The sequence below is a fragment of the Canis lupus genome, chromosome 21, assembly GCF_048164855.1.
Source record: "Canis lupus baileyi chromosome 21, mCanLup2.hap1, whole genome shotgun sequence".
NCBI classification, from domain to species: Eukaryota; Metazoa; Chordata; class Mammalia; order Carnivora; family Canidae; genus Canis; species Canis lupus.
The window spans coordinates 20236199-20254075 of record NC_132858.1 but is presented as its reverse complement, the minus strand read 5'-3'; the positions used below and the strand labels follow the sequence as shown (position 1 = coordinate 20254075).

The 17877-nt window shown below is 37.8% G+C and overlaps 1 protein-coding gene across 23 annotated transcripts in view; it reads left to right on the top strand.

Annotated features, from left to right (window-relative positions):
* DCDC1 (doublecortin domain containing 1) overlaps positions 1-17877 on the top strand; it is a 490046-nt gene that overhangs the window by 41673 nt on the left and 430496 nt on the right. For 22 of the 23 annotated variants that reach the window (XM_072790960.1, XM_072790959.1, XM_072790979.1 and 19 more), the window contains one exon: positions 14769-14974. In XM_072790960.1, the coding sequence (XP_072647061.1) occupies positions 14769-14974 (206 nt within the window). Of the gene's footprint in view, positions 1-14768; positions 14975-17877 lie in introns of those variants that run through there. The other variant, XM_072790983.1, reaches the window with a different exon arrangement.

Genomic DNA, 17877 nt, shown 5'->3' with positions numbered 1-17877 from the left:
GGGGGAGCACTACTCCATTTGAGCAACTACCACAGGAGTTAGGGTGGGCTTTCCCAAATTCCTTGTTACCATATCATTTGAATAGTATTTGTATTAGGAGAGATTATTTGTTAGTCCACTTTATCTCCCACTTAGCTGCATATATTTGAAAACAAGAATATGACATTAGATAGAGAAAAAACCCTTAATTTCTTCTGAGATAGCACATGATTCTTTCGGTAGGGGTGGGAAAGGAAGAGGCCAAGGGAGAAGGAGAGAGAGAATCTCAAAGACGCTCCATGTTTGGGGCAGCCCAGGTGGCTCAGTGGTTTAGTGCTGCCTTCAGCCCAGGGCCAGATCCTGGAGACACGGGATCAAGTCCTGCATGGAACTCCCTGCATGGAGCTTGCTTCTCCCTCTGCCTCTCTGTCTTTCATGAATAAATAAAATCTTAAAAAAAAAAAAAAAAAGGAGGCTCCACGTTTGGCATGGAGCCCAACCCTGAGAGCATGACCTGAACCGAGATGCTTAACTGACTGGCCACCCAGACACCCCAGCACATGATTCTTTAATCTATTTCTACAAGTGAGGATAAAGCTTTGGCATATATTTTATTTATTTCCCTATACCAAATGTTTAAAACCTATAAATAAGTATGTAGAATACCTTTACCCTGGGCAGCCCTGGTGGCTCAGCAGTTTAGCGCCACCTTTGGCCCGGGGTGGGATCCTGGGGACCTGGGATCGAGTCCCATGTTGGGCTCCCTGCATGAAGCCTGCTTCTCCCTCTGCCTGTGTCTCTGCCTCTCTCTCTCTCTCTCTCTCTCTCTCATGAATAAATAAATAAAGTCTTTAAAAAAAAAAAAGAATACCTTTACCCTGTAAACAGATGAAGTCTATTGTGGAAGATGGACCCTCCAAAAACTGTCCTTAGCTAATAGGCAAATCAAGAGCATGCATGAAGCAGCATCTCTGTAAATTACCAAATCACTGAGAATCATGTAAATCCTTGACATAGTCATGAACACCTGTTTAGTGAGGGGGCCTGCAAACCTATAGCTGTCCTGATAATTTGAATACTTTCTGCATGTCAAGCACTGAGTTATGTGCTTTAAGGGTATTATATTTACTATTCACAATTCTTAAGTTAGTGCTAACAACTCCATAATGTCTTCTATGCAATTCCAAAATCCAAAATTTCAGAAGACAAAACAATTTTTTTCATGCCTTTGGTAAGAGAACCTTATGTAGTTAACCACTTGGTTTGTTGAAAAATACTGTTTGATTATGGGCTGCTACCCTATACCTTGCTGGATGCATTACATAATAGATGATCTATGCACTATTAGGATACATGCACTGTATTAACACTTTGAATCCAAAAATTCTATTTAAGGGATTACATCTGACCGTAAGGAGTTTGGATAAGGTCCTTCTGTTGTAGCTGCAAAGAAACCAGATAAATTTTAATTCTCACAGAGCATGAACTAACTCAGAAGGGTAATAAATACTGTTTTATCACCTAGAATTGTTGCTATGTGGGGGTAAAAGTAGACAGAGAGAATATCTCCCTGACTAGAGTTGAGAGAGTATGTGGGAGATTTAAAAAAAATGTAGTTCTCTATCTAAGGAGGCAGAAAAATAAAGAATGACCATTCATTCATTCAATCATAGTATTTATTGAGTCCCCATAGCGTGCCAGGCATTGCTCTAATCTTAAGATGATGGCGTGAACAAGACAGAGGTCTTATAGACTTTAGTGGGGTAGAAGGAGCAAAGACAATAAATATGTAAAGAGCTATATAAGGTATTTATTGACAGTGGTGTTTTAAAGAAAATCAAAAGGGTGGTATTGGAACAAACAATGTCATGGAAACAAAAGGAGGTAATTTGTCAAATGAAACAGGCATTTGTAGTAAACGGTAAATCAAATCTTTTAGGCAGGTCTTCTTTCAGCGGCTTGCCTTTTAGACCATTAGTTTTTAAAGCTTTCAGACATCTATTAGGAAAGACATGAGAAATGCATTATTATTTAGTGGCAAGAACACTAGACTTGAAGTCAGATGATCTCGCAAGATTCTAGTCTCTCTTATATGTCCTTGAATAGGTTGTTTTGTGCTTCAGTGACCTTACCTGTAAAACTGAGGTAACAATATCTTAAAGGATTATTAGATATTATCTTTGATTTGAAAGAAAGATAAATTATTTGAAAATTAAATGTCTATAAATGCCTGGTCTGAACAGAACACTGAGAATAGCATTTCTTAAACATAACTAAGATTCCAATTGCTATTAAAATCCCAAGGTTGTTAATCAGAACCCTGTGTGCACTCCTCCCTCCCCAGAATAGCTAGCTAGATTCAGGAAAACAACAAAAAAAACAATTATCTCTGCTTTCTTCATTACCGCCAGGGAAGCAAACTACAGTGTGGACCTAGGCAAGGCACTTAACCTCTCTAAGTCTCAATTTTCTTATTCACAAATTGAACCCAATAGTAGACACCTCACAGCATTATTAGGAAGAGTAAATATAATGATGTATATAAAAGACTGCCATATATAATAGGTGTCTAAAACATTGTATTTCCACCTGATCTTTATTTATTTTCCCTCTTTTGCTCTCTCTCGTCAGGCATATTTCCACCAGCTTTTCATGCAAGTTGTCACAAGAACCTGATTTTACTACCAAAAGTTTTGCTAGGTCTGCAATCTTAAAATGCACAAAACCAAGTTAAAATCCCTGCTGAGGGGGATCCCTGGTGGCTCAGCAGTTTAGCGCCTGCCTTTGGCCCAGGGCGTGATCCTGGAGTCCCAGGATGGAGTCCCAGGATCGAGTCCCACATCAGCCTTCCTGTGTGGAGCCTGCTTCCCTCTCTACCTATGTCTCTGCCTCTCTCTCTGTGTCTCTCATGAATAAACAAATAAAATCTTAAAAATAAAATAAAATAAAATCTCTGCTGAGCACTGGTGTACATAGCATGATATAGGAATCCAAATTAGAGCCTTTGAACTCTCACTATATTGTGCTTTTTGCCTTCAGAATTTGTTTAGAATGTAAGTCAAACTCAAGTTTTTTTAAAAAGGAGCCCCAAATGGCCTTGCTCTGCTCTATTCCAAGAGTCATTTTTTAAAATATGTTTATGACCCAAGGCTAGCCTTCACTTTAAACTGCCATAACTTATTTCAAGAAAGTTCATAGAAAAGTTCAGGGAAAGGGTGACAACATTTTGATTGGCACAATAGATGGGATGTTTGTAATTTTAATCAAATTTAAATTGAAGACATACTTCAAATGATATGTCAGACTAGTGTTACTGAGTTAAAATCTAATGACAACCACTGTCATTATTAGTTAAATATAGCCATCATGCCTATAGCAATACATGATGACACTTAAGAACATGCAGAAACAACACAAGTATTTAGAGAAAAGGGAGGGACTAGAAACTCAGTTGAACACAGGAATGTGACCTGGATTATTCTATTTACCAAACATAGAACCAATTGTATTTTGAACAGATGATATAATTGAGTATAGCAGTATGTTTTCTTACTGTCAGAGCATTTATATTTTATAAACTTATCTTGCACCCATGAAATGATGTGCTTATTCATATTTAATGTCATTATCTATACCTACTTGACAATCAGAGCATTAAAGTATTTTCAAGTTTATTGCCCAACTACAAGAGAATGAATTTTTAAAAATAAGATTTTTAATAAGCTCATGGATTTGAAGTTGTAAATGCGCTGCTTTTATTTTGGTGACAGAAGGTAGTATTATTTTGCCTGGCACATGCAAAATGCAAAATTACAATGTGGAGAGCACTCAGATTTATTTAATTTTGTGAGAGACATTGGGTTTTTTGAAGTAGACTGAGAAAATGTAATGATATTATAGGTAAACCTTCTACCATAGACATAGGTTAGAAAGTGCTTTATCTTTTCATGATTAGGTTATAAACAAAACTGTGAAAATAAAATGTAGATTCTTCAAAATAAAATAGAACCTATGGTTGGAGTACAAAATTTCCTGAGTGCTGCAGGAGAGAACATGTACAAATAGTCAAGAGGACTCTGGCAATTCCTGAGTATCTGGGATATGGCCCTTCGGGGAGGTATTTTCCAAAGTTATAATGAGCTTTCCCTGGAGTACAGCCTCCAACTTTGTCCTAGCGGTCGCTTAACTTACTAGAGAGAAGTGCCTGAGGAGAGGAAGACAGGGACAATTCTGATTGTGACTGCTTTGGAACCCATTAAGTGTGACCAGCAAATTTAAAGGAGAAGATGAGGTGAGTCTAGGATCCCTTCTTTGGCAATCGGATGTATAGGGACTGAGTCTTTGCTTCTACTGTCAAAAAGGTAGAGATTCCAGAACTCTCCAAAGTAGAACTCCAAGGATCCTGCTGTAGAATTCATATATGGATAGGTATTGTATTTGGTCCTAGTCTGGGGAAGCTCCCATTAGTAAGGATAAGCTCCCATTGCATTCTCAGTGTCCTCTTTGGTAATCATCAGATTTGTAATTGCTAGTGAAATAAGTGCTGTCTCCTCTAGATCAAGTTAGCTTAGGGGAAGAAACCATGGCTTCCTTATTCACCTTATTCATTTTCTGTCACAGGGTCTGGCACTTAATAGATGCTCAGTAAATGCTGTTCAGTGGATGAATGAAGGACCGAGGGAAATAGGTACCATGGTAAACCACGGTAAACCATCAGTATGATCAGTGTTTCAAGGAGGTGGTTGCCAGGGGGGTGGAAATAGACTGCATCAGAGCAGCAGCTGTAAACAGTGAGTGGATGTTCAGGAAGAGTATATTAAAAATCCCCTACCCCAAATTCATATGTAGATTTGTGAATGTTCCTGTTTGGCAGGGGGCCAGAGTAAGCCAGCCCAAGAATAATTACATTGCAGAGAGGCTAATGGTTATGCTAATGCTTGTCTGAGACCAGACAATGGTCAGAAGTGGAGTGCTGGGATAAAAGATTCTCCCAGGAACCTGTAGATCTGAGATTTTCAGCCCTCTTACATCCTCTCAGGAATGCCCATTCTTGCCCATTATCTCCCTTCAATCATTCTTTTGGTGTTGGGGGGGGGGGTCCTCTCTTCTTTCATTTAATACTTCACTTTGTATTTCTCCTGGTACCTTGCATATAGTCAGTGCTTGTTAGCTATTATTGAAAGTAAGGAAGAAAGAGGAGGTAGTGTGACCTTTGGGAAGGTTCGAGGCTACTGCCCTCTATTGTGCACAGCTAAGGACTGTGGAGCTAGACTCACTTTTTTCCAATTCCAACATGGGGGTTAGGTGGAGAGGCTTTTTAATTTTTATAAAGGCAGATAGCCTCACCCTGGGAAGGATACCAGGGTTTTGAGGTGAGAAAGTTAGCACTTCATTTTCTGCAAAATACAAAGTGGTTTAGATAACGCTTTTTTGTTTTAATACTCGACTTGGTTACCTGCCCCACTTACCCAGCCATCCCCTTACCATTTGATTTCTTTTCCTTCTATCCACTCCCAGCCTTGCTTAATTCTCTTCCTCACCAGGGATAAAACCTAGTCACGTCTTTGCTGAGCATCTTAAAGTTCTCCATGCTGGAATGGAAGAGTCAAGATTCTGTTTTTTGGAGGGTACTGGGCTGGCTCAGTCGGTAGAGCAAGTGACTTTTTTTTTTAAGAGTGTGTGATTCTTGACCTTGGAGTCAGGAGTTTGATCCCCATTTGGGGGTAGAATTTACTTTAAAAAAATCTCTTGCTTTTTTAAAAAAAGAAGATTCTGTTTTTCTTCTTGCCTCTGTATATAATAATGCTTACACTGGCTGTCAGCCCTCACCACGTTTCTTCATGTGAAGGCATATGGCCCTAGAGCTGTGATGTAGAGAAGAATCACTTTGTGTTGCTAAATATGAGGGTTCCCTAATTCTCCAGCTGGCTCATATTTTGAGACATGCTGCTTTAGACCTGGCCTTTTCCTCACTTTATCCCAATAGCTTTGTTTCCTGGAGAAGTAGATTTTGCCTTACATTTAAGGAAGATTTTTCCAATAGTCTCAATCATCTAAAAGATGGAATGGTCTGCTTTGGGTAGTGTGAGTATTCTAAGCATTGTGTGCAGGCTCTGATGGGACTACTTCCCACATTCCTTGCTCCATTTCTATCCGCTGTGTGTTTAGCTTCCTCCCAATGGTCCATCATATTATTGCATAACTCTGGGTCTTTACATCATTTCTGCTATCTGGATTATGTTCTGACTCTTTTGTCCACTCTGTGTGTCCTTTAAGTCCTACCTTATGTCCTTCCTTTGGGGAGCCTTTCTTGGCTACCATAAGCTGTGGCAGGTGTCCCTGCTCTCTATTCCCTCAATACTTTGTGGAGACCTCTGACCACGCACCTGCCATATTTTGTGTTTGTTTTCCTTTATTGTCTTCCCCAACAGACTGAGAACTCTTTGAGGTCCCCTCTGTGCAAGCAGGGAACATGTGATAGGCACTCAGTGCATGTTTGTTAAATGAATAATTGAGTAAATGAAGCAGGTGGCTAGAGTCAATAATTTTTAGTTTCTTTCAACCCCAAGGTTTTACAATTCTGAAGCCAATGCATTGTAATGTACTAAGCCTATGACTTTTTAAAAAATTTTGTTTATTCATGAGAGACAGAATGAGAGGCAAGGCTCCCTGCGGGGAGCCTGTTGTGGGACTTATCCTAGGACCTCAGGATCATGACCTGAGCCTAAGGCAGGTGCTCAACCACTGAGCCACCCAGGTGTCCCAAGCCTATACCTTTTTTGCTTCTTCCTAACCTGGGCTGTCCTTCATGATGCATATTTGTATCATACATATATACACGATACCAACATTTTTGGTTGTTTAACTGGGAACATGCTACTGGCATCCGATGAGTGTAGGTCAGGGATGGTACCAAACATTCCATAATGCACAAGACAACCCACACTACAAAGAACAAAGAAGTATCAATACTTGCCAAGGTTGAGAAACCTTATTCAAACTGCTCTGATTGACAACAGACATAAAGGTTTGTGAAGGAGTCACAGTAGTTTTCATAAGGACATTTAAAAAAAAGATTTATTTATTTATTCATAGAGACACAGAATGAGAGAGAGAGACAGAGGCAGAGAGACACAGGCAGAGGGAGAGGCAGGCTCCATGCAGGGAGCCCGACTTGGGACTTGATCCCAGGACTCCAAGATCACGCCCTGGACTGAAGGTGGCGCTAAACCGCTGAGCCACTGGGCTGCCCTCATAAGGACATTTTGACCAAATTATAGGCACTGAGGGCAGCTGCTTTTTAGATGGTGCTAAGATGGAACTATGATAGAATGTAGGAAAATAAGAAGTATGGGATATCTAGTCCATTTTAAACTGGTGGAATCTTTTATTACTTTTTGCAGTGTCATGGTTAATATAGCAGGCTCCAGAATTGTTCAGGGTGTGTATGATTTCTGACCTACTTAATGGATGGATGTTAGAGATCAACTTGCTTGATTTCTCCAGGTCTCATTTTCCTCGTCTATAAAATAGAGATGATAATGTAACCTACCTCCTGAGATTATGAAGATAAAATGAGTTAATGTATACAAAGCACTTAATACATTGCTCTCTATATGTTAAGTTCTTGATGAAAATCATGAAGATAGAAAAAAAAAAAAAAAAAAAAAAAAAAGAAAATCATGAAGATAATAAAAATGTCACCATTTACAGTTTCATATTTACACATGTGTTTTATCTGTAGAAGTTCTTTCCATCCGTATAAAAAAAGGAAATTAATATTACTATTCCCATTTTTCATTTAAGAAAACTAAAGCAAATGACATTGACTGAGTTTTTTTTCCCCCAAGGTTACAGAGTTAGTAAGAGGCAAAGTTAAGATTCATATCTAGGGAGTTTGGCTTCAGAACCCATGCTTTTAAATACTAGGCTATGCTGCTTGTTTACTATATTATTAATACATTTCAGTCATCGTTAATACTATTTTATTAGGCTTCTTTCAGGTTACCTTAAACATCTTTATTTATATAAAAACTTTTATATATTTCCAATAGTCTTTCCACATTTATCAGTATCAACAAAGATCTGGAAAGTATTTTATGTTATAAATGATATTTTCAAATTTATTTTCAAATTTACTATATTATGTGTTTTTCCTAGACTCATCAAGAATTCTTTCAGAAAACTGACTTGAAAATTCAAAAATATGATCTATTTTTATTTTAGGCTGTTTTTTAAGTGAGTGAAGTGTCCTTAGAAGTTCACAGATAGGGCAGCCCCGGTGGCTCAGCGGTTTAGTGTCCTTCAGCCCAGGGCCTGATCCTGGAGATCTAGGATCGAGTCCCACGTCAGGCTCCCTGCATGGAGCCTGCTTCTCCCTCTGCCTGTGTCTCTGCCTCTCTCTCTCTCTCTCATTAATAAATAATTTTTTTTAAAGACGGTCACAGATAATAGAATTATGAATATATTCCTTTTATTGGAATAAGTTATGTTAAATAAAAGGTAGCCTTATTTCATTAATTCACGCAGCACTTACTAAGCACCTACTCCGTGTACTAGGTAAGCATAAAATGTTGATGATAGTACAGGGGAGAGTGTCAGTGGTAGACAGACATCTTCACAAAGAGTAGAAGGGAAGGGTGTTTAAGAGAAGAGTTTTTAAGAGAGATGACGCTCTACCCCAAATTAGTCTTGAGGAATATGTAGCACTTACCTTAAACATACTCCATTAAATATACTCCTTAAGTATACTCCATTCCTAGACCTTCATTTTGCCAACCAGTTCTCCTTAGCAGGTTTCTTCTTTCTTGAAGAAATTCTCTACCATTGTGGTAATCGATGAACATCAAGGTGGTAGATAAATCATATTTATGTTCATACTGGGGGGATATAGAGAATAAAAATGGTATATATATGTATATACAGGCAATAAAGTTTATTTTGCATAACTGATATGTTACATAAGGTGACATAAAATTAAATTTTATCAATCAAGCATTTAAATGCACAGGAAAGTTAACATCTAGTAACTATACCATGTGCAGGTATAGGAGCAAAGAATAATAAATATGGGCTTGAATCCTACCTTCAATGGGGTTAAGTATGGAAACAGAAATAGGATCTATATTTATGAAATATTTACATAATTTCAGATCATTTATGCTCTTTCCTTAATATGTAATACAGCACCTGAAATGTGGTGTGTTCTAAAACATTACTGAATGAATGAATATATGGGCAAGTAATAATAGACTGCAATGCTCTAAGGATTCAGAGAGATTATAGATCATTGTGGGCTGGAACACTAAAGGAATATCTTAAACCGGATTTTGAGGTGGACTTGAGTCTGAATAGGTGAAGAATGGACTTATATATGCCCTTGGTATACTCAGGGGATAATGAGCAGATTGGCTTAGGTATAATAGTGCTTTAAGCCAGGATAAGATGAAGACCGAAAAGTTTGGATAGTGTCAGATTGTCAGTAAACTCTTCCATTAAACAGAAGTTTAGGCAAGGGAATACGTCTTTTTCATATTCCTTGCACAGGGTCTGACACATAGGATGGATTTAATAAGTATTTGCTGACTACCTGACAGACTTGATGATTGACTAATGGAGAACTTCAAAAGTTAGCTCCAAGAACTTCTTCTTCAGGCAATAATAAAATTGATGTGTGTTTTTTTGTTGGTGGTGGTGGTGGTTTTTTTTTTTTGTTGTTGTTTTTTAGATTTTATTTATTTATTCATGAGAGATACAGAGAGAAAAAGGCAGAGACAAAGGCAGAGGGAGAAGCAGGCTCCATGTGGGAAGCCCGGTGCGGGACTTCCCTGAGCCAAAGGCAGACACTCAACCACTGAACCACCCAGGCATCCCAATAAAATTGATGTTTTAAGGAAATTCAGCTATAATTGGAATATAGGATGTCAGATATAATGGAGGAAAATAAAATACAATTAGGGGCCGGCTGGAAATGGAAAGGAAGGATGTTTTTAAGGCTTACTGTGAAGAAAGATAGCAAGAGGAGGTTTCTCTTCTTTGACTCTGTTTCAGGTCAGGTTCCCTCCAAGCAGCACCTGAGATGGGGATTTTTGTACAAGGGACTTAGTGAGGGAAACAACAGAATAGAGGAAGAATTTCGATCACGCCCTGTGTTCAGCTGAAGTCCAGCCTCAATTTGGAGTGAGAGTTGCCCCTCCTTAAAGCCAGGGGACTGGCTATTATGTCCCCCAGTCAGTCAGTCCTTGACTGTGGACTGGACCCCTTGCTAAGAGACCATCACCTCACAGACATTTCCTGGGTAGGTGGCTGATTCCTTCAGCCAAAGGCTGTTCTCAGGAGAAGAATGCAGTTGTGAGGTGTTATAGGCTACGACTCAGCAGCTGGAGTTTGGGTCCACTAGCCTGATAAAAGGAATTTGGTGGGGGAAAACTACCAGTGTCATCTATTCTCTGCTATAGTCTATACAGTGCCCTGCTGAGAACCTTCCAATAGCTTCCCTTTACATCCAGAATAAGATCCAGACCCTTTATCCTGTTCTACACAATCTGGCCTCTTTCTATCCTTTGGCTTTATACATATACATTCTCTATCTATCCAAACTTTGTTTTTCTTTCTCAAACATGCCAAGTTCATTCTCATGTAAGAGGCTTTGTGCTTGATTATTATTCTGCCTCCAGTACTCTTTCCACCCATATTTTCATGACTGACTTCTCATTGTACAAGCCTGTCTACTCAGATGTCATCTCTTCAGGGACACCTTCTACTGTTTCTTTCCCCAGGATCACGTAATCTTTCCTGTTCACAACTATCTCTCTGGTGCATTGATGAATGGACACCCAAAAAATATCATCGAATGACTAAGCAATTGATTGGAGAGAAATGGCTGGGAGGAAGGGTTCAAGATCTCCCTGAGATAATGGACAACTGTGAAAGAAGTGGAAACACTGATAGGAATAAGAAATGTGAAGAGTATGTCCAATTTGTGTGGAAATATGTGAAATTTTGTTTGATAACAGTATAAAATATATGGTAGAGTCTAGGGATGCCAGTCAGTAGAGTGTGCAACACTTAATCTCAGGCTTGTGAGTTTGAGCCCCACTTTGGGTGTAGAGATTACCTAAATAAATAAAATCTTTTTTTATTTTTATTTTTAAAAGATTTTACTTATTATTCATGAGAGACGCACACAGAGAGAGAGAGAGAGAGAGAGAGAGAGAGAGCAAGCAGAGACATAGGCAGAGGGAGAAGCAGGCTCCATGCAGGGAGCCTAACGTGGGACTCGATCCCGGGGCTCTAGGATCATGCCCAGGGCCAAAGGCAGGCACTAAACCGCTGAGCCACCCAGGGATCCCAAAATCTTTTTTTAAAAAAAGTTCAGTTTCTAGAACTCAATTCATATTCCGGTGCAATCACCTGCCAGCTGCAAGATTTTGCTCAAGTTATTTAACTTCTCTGTGCCTCAGTTTCTTCATCTGTAGATGAAGATAATGATATTTTCTACCACATAAGCTTTTTGAGAGGACTTCATGAGTTAATATCGATAAATCATATGAAACAGTGTCCAGTTAATAGCATTATTTTAATAGAATTTAGTTAGTCTGCATAGAGGAAAGAGGCTGGGACCAGGGTAAGATGAGTGCTCAACCTGTGAGACAAAATATATGGAGGCACTTACTAAAGGTTGTGCACTTGCACAACTGAGTGTGCTTCTTTCAGTTTTGCAGTGTTGACCCTTCACTTATCTCACCCTAATCCTGACCCTGGTCTCAGTCATCAAAAGGGAAAACCCTTTATTGGTAAGATTCTCTAAATCTGGGCACCTGCAACACCTCCTCCCTGTGGCCTTGGTGGGAGAGGTTCCTTTTTTTTTATTTTTTATTTTTTATTATTTTTTTATTTATGATAGTCACACAGAGAGAGAGAGAGAGAGAGAGAGGCAGAGACACAGGCAGAGGGAGAAGCAGGCTCCATGCCCCGGGAGCCCGACATGGGATTCTATCCGGGGTTTCCAGGATTGCGCCCTCGGCCAAAGGCAGGCGCCAAACCACTGCGCCACCCAGGGATCCCCTTTTTTTATTTCTTTAAGATTTATTTTTAAGTAATCTCTATACCCAACATGAGGCTCAAACTCACAGCCCTGAGACCAAGAGTCACATGGTCCACCAACTGAGCTAGCCCGGCACCCCAATGTGGGAGTGGTTTCTTGCAGTTGTCAATCTCTAGATTGCCTCACTGTCCTTTGGTTGCTTCTCCATCTTTTCCATTACCAATGCCCTGTAGTCAGTCCTCTCTGCTCAAATACTCTGAGTGGTAGATTCTGTCCACCCAGAAATTCTGGGATGTGGGGGAAGAAACCAATATTCATGGAGTACCTTCAATGCTTTAGGTACTTTAACAAATAAAATGTTTAATCAGGCAGGGGAGTAGTACCCACTGGATACTTTATAGGATGAAATCAGAGAATTTTAACTCATCTAGGGTCACCAAGTAAGAGAGTTGTTACTCAAACCTAGTTTGGAGGTTTATACCCTTTCACTACGCAAAGCATCTGTGTGTGTGTGTGGTTATGTCCAGATTGTAGATAAACTATCAAACTACAAGAATTTATTATTTTTTCCTGTGAGAATGATTTTTTTATTTTCAGAGAGAAGCTAACCATCAGTGTTTTACGCCCACCCCACTTTCTCCTCCTCTTCCTTATTTATCAATTGTGGTAAATTCACATAACAAAATTAATCATTTCTAAGTAAACTATTTATTGGCATTCAGTACGTTCACAGTGTTGTGCAACCACCTCCTCTATCTAGTTTCAAAACATTTCCATCATTCCAAAATAAAACTTCTTACCTATTAAATTTTTCTCCCTTTCTGCCCTCTTCCCACACCTGCAACCATTAGTCTGCATTTTGTTTCTGTGGATTTACCTCTTCTGGATATTTCATATAACAGAATTACCCAGGATATTGACTTTTATGTTAGGCTACTTTCACTTAGCATAATGGCTTGAGGTTCATCCACATTGTAGCATGTATCAGTACTTCATTCCTTTCCTCACTTAATAGTATTCCATTGTATGTATGTACTACATTTTGTTCATTCATCCATTGGTGGATATTTGACTTACTATTTTTGGCTGTTGTGAATAGTGCTGCTATGAATATGCATGTACATGTATTTATTTGAGTACCTGTTTTCTATTCTTTTGGGCATATGAACTCATGAATGTCTAGTTTATTTTCTAATTTCTATCAATTTTAGATTACAAAATGACTAAATGCAGTAATCTCTGTAAAAATATTTTTTCTCAAAGGTTTACTCATATCTATAGTCTTAGTTTATTCTGCAAGTTTTTTTTTAAGATTTTATTTATTCATGAGAGACACAGAGAGAGAGAGAGAGACAGAGAATGAGAGAGAGAGGCAGAGACACAGGCAAAGGGAGAAGCAGGCTCCATGCAGGGAGTCCGATGTGGGACTTGATCCTGGGTCTCCAGGATCAGGCCCTGGGCTGAAGTCAGCACTAAACCACTGAGCCACCCAGGGCTGCCCCTATTCTGCAAGTTTTGCTCTTATTTTTACCTACTCTTTATGTATGTGTGCGTGTATATGTGTGTGACTATGTACACAAGAGAGAAAGAGAAAGACAATTTTTTTTTTAACATTTAAGGTGGCCATTCTGGGACCCAAAGTTCCCAGAACTATTTGCTTGTTTCATATCAATACTTGCAGATTTTATATAAAGTACCATTTTTAGGTCAAAGAGGCCATGTGTCTGAGGTAATGGTAATAGAGAAGGGTTATTTAGAAATGTGGGCAAACAAATGCAGCTATTTTCAATTGTATCCAAGTAAAATTTTATTTCTCTCATTAGAACAAATATAGAGCAGATGAGGGAGGGATCAACGTACATGTAAAATCACATAAATTTTGTAATTTATGTGAAAAGAAAATATAATTTAAAATAAATTGAATGTACAAATAAAAAATAATCCAGGTGTAAATTATTTATTTATGAAATAATGCCTTTTGAAAAGAGAAGGATGCTAATAGCAACCTAACTATGCAATATACTACACTTCTGTTCTTACCCTTACATTTTCAAAGTCATACATAGTAATTTAGTTTCCCTGCCATTACTATGAGGGGGGTTTTGAAATATAAATTCCTACATACATCTTTGAAAATGCATAGGTCAAAGTAAACTGTTAATGCAGAGCTGATTTTCACTTTTAGTGAAATATTTTGAATCCCTCACCAAAGATGTGCTAGAAGGCACTTTCATTCTAGTCACAGGAGAAGAATAATGTATAAAGTTACTATTTGGAGGTCATCATCTTTAAAACAACATGGATCATAAATCATATTAAGGAGAAAAAAGCATTTTCCCCAACCCTAAAGAACACAAAAGTTCAGGACCCATATTGTTTTGTAGTAAGCAAAGGACCTTGGACCCTTTCAATGGAGCCTTTCAGCCCAGTGCATCTGATCAGTGATAGAGGCATGCTAAGGTGAATTTTAATTAGGACTAAATTGTGGTATTACTCTTTCATACCCTGAACATCTGTTCCCTTCAGAAATGATGATTTATGCAGGCTATCAGAGCAGACAGCTTGCTACAGCTTATGTCACGGTTAGTGGGAAGCTGGTGGTAGCATTTCAGAAAACCAGCATCTAAATGGAGACTGGCCAGTGTATATGATATAGGTAAGAGGGGGAAGGGAAGTATGGTGTGTCCATTTCTAGTTTTGAAGCCAAATATTGACTTGACTTTAAAAAAAAATTCTCTTCTAGACCATCTGTTGTTAATGAAGAAAGTAACTTGGACAATGAATGGGCTGATGCTTCCTACTGATATTAAAAGACAGAAAACCAAGCCTGTTCTTTCTGTTAGAATGAAGAAACTTAGTGAGAAGACCTCGGTCCGAATTCTGTTCTTTAAGAATGGCATGGGACAAGATGGGCATGAGATTACAGTGGGAAAGGAAACAATAAAAAAGGTAATGTTGTATGAAATATTAAAGTATAAATTAAATTTCAAAGTTTTCATGGCTTTTGAAATGTGTTGGTTTTTCCTTAAAATAGCAGTGTCAACTAATAAACTGAAATATTACGAAGATATTATATTAAATGCAGAACTTTAACTGTTTAGAAGCATGCTTACTGTACATAAATCATCTTTGGCTAACATAGCTGACCATTTACTTAGTTAAAAGGTATGTTTACACTTAGAGAACATTCTAGTTGTTTATAATATTTTATAAAATATTTAGATTGAAGCCCATCAAATCTAGCTCAAATCTAGAATCTGCTCCTTTTTATTTAAAAATAATAAGACTGGAAAAAAAAAAAAAAATGACCGGGGTCAGCCCGAGTGGCTCAGCAGTTTAGCGCCGTCTTCAGCCCAGGCCTGATCCTGGAGACCCAGGATCGAGTCCCACGTCAGGCTCCTTGCATGGAGCCTGCTTCTCCCTCTGCCTGTGTCTCTGCCTCTCTCTCTCTCTCTGTGTCTCTCATGAATAAATAAGTAAAATCTTTTTAAAAAAGTAAAAATAAAAATAATATGACCTAGAAGTACCCTTGCTTCTTAAATGAGTAAGTAAAGGCCAAAATAACCAAGATTCCTTTTAAAAGCATATATACGCATTTTTAAAAGCAAATCTAGATGGGTCTAAGAAAAATTAGGAAACAATACAGCAAACTTTAAGAAACAAATTTTGTCATATAAATATATCTTTTTTAAGGGATGTGTATATTTCCCATATCATCTTTGATCTGACAAAAATTTGGAGGAACTAATGAAAGTTTGAAGAAAAAAAAATTTTTTTTACAGATAAGGGTTTTTCAACCCAATCTTAAAGCACCTAATAATAACAACTAAAATGTATTAAGTATGTATTGGAGAGACCGTGAAACACAACTAAATTGTCTAGGTGTTAATCCTGGCTTTGTCATTGAATCTATGAGACTTTGGACACCCTACCGTCTCAGAGCCTTCATCTAAAAAATGGGAATAGGGACGCCTGGGTGGCTCAGTGGTTGAGCATCTGTCTTCGGCTCAGGGCGTGATCCCACGGTCCCCAGATCGAGTCCCACATTGGGCTCCTTGCCTGGAACCTGCTTCTCCCTCTGCCTATGTCTCTGCCTGCCTCTCTCTCTCTGTCTCTCATGAATAAATAAATAAAATTTTTAAAAATAAATAAAAATAAAAAATGGTAATAACAATAGTGCCTATCTCACAGAAATGACATGAAGATTCAATATGATATGCATGAAGTGCCAGCACCCAGAAAGTTCCAAATAAATATATGCTATTATTATCTTTAGAACTCATAAATATACATCTAGTAGTTAGAAATTATTTCTCTTACTAATGGGAGGCATTTATTATGAAATAAATTTAGGTATAAATAGTTTTATCATGTCAGATTATTTTCAAAATGACTGTTGGTTGAACCAGGTGAATAGTTGACTAGATATTGGAGATTGTTCTTATTTAAATATCTATTTCTTCATCTTTTTATTTTTGTGGTTATCTCATAACCACAACTGGATAAAAGTACTTACTGAGAATCTAGGAAACCAGGTTTTATTTCCTTCTTATCTTCAGATTTGGATTATGAGTAAAACAAGGGATATTACACACCAGAGCAAATTGCTAAGGGAAGTTGTAACATCTTCCCCTGGAGATTTTGAAAACTAGAAAACATGGATATATCTCTTGGTTTTGTTAAAATGCAGTCATTCTTGGAGATAGAAGCTAGATTAGATAACCTCTTGAGTTCACTTCAGTTCAATCTTTGTAATTCTATGCCATGGTGGTAAAATGAGGGTAATAGTCACTCTTAAAGATTATATGTTCTTAGATGAAAGGTTGAGTATAAGTAAAAATGTCACTGCTATTTTACTTTTTTGACTCTAGAGAGCAATTTATTTAAAACTCGATGATCAAGCAGTTCTTTAGCTTATTTTTTTCCTTACAATTTATAAAATTTAATGACTTTTCATGATTTATAAAATTCAGGACATGATTCAGTAATAAGCATTTTGTAAATATTTGATTAAATATCACTTTTAATACAGCATCAATAATAATAACTTTGTGTGATAACAGATGAAAACTACACTTATATTGGTGAGCACTATATAATTCATAGAACCGTCAAAATCACTGTGTTGTACACCTACCTGAAACTAACACTGTATGCCAACTATACTTCAAATAAAAAATATTAAATAAACAAATATCATTTTTTTTAACAAATATCATTTATAAGAACTAGGTAAAGGATAAAAGGCAAGAGAATTAGGGCCTTGAGTATCAATAGAATTTTTTTTAATATTTTATTTATTTATTCATGAGAGAGAGAGAGAGAGGCAGAGACACAGACAGAGGGAGAAGCAGGCTCCATGCAGGGAGCCCAATGTGGGACTCGATCCCGGGTCTCCAGGATCACGCCCTGGGCCAAAGGCAGGCGCTTAAACTGCTGAGCCACCCAGGCTGCCCTCAATAGAATTTTTTGAAGGGAAAAAGTAAGACCAGCTAATTATTTTGTAAATAAAATTTTAAGTTTGAGTTTAGTTGGTAATCACAAGATAATACCATATTTATAAATTAACTACCAAGTCAATAACAGGAATAAAAAAGTGGTGTGGTCCCAGGAGAAACACAAATTATTTTCTTTTTTATGATAAAATATTATTCAGGGATTAGAAGCTATTTTTAGGTTATTATGAAGTATTAAAATAGGATGTACGAGACTCCTAATTTGGTGAAGGCTATTGCAGTGGGATAAAGAGAAAATTATTGAAGATGGTGTTATAATAAGTTAATTAAGGCATAAAAGTCTTCTCTGAGCTCAGAATAGAGCCATAGGAAAATGGCTTATTTTTCTTAAAAGAG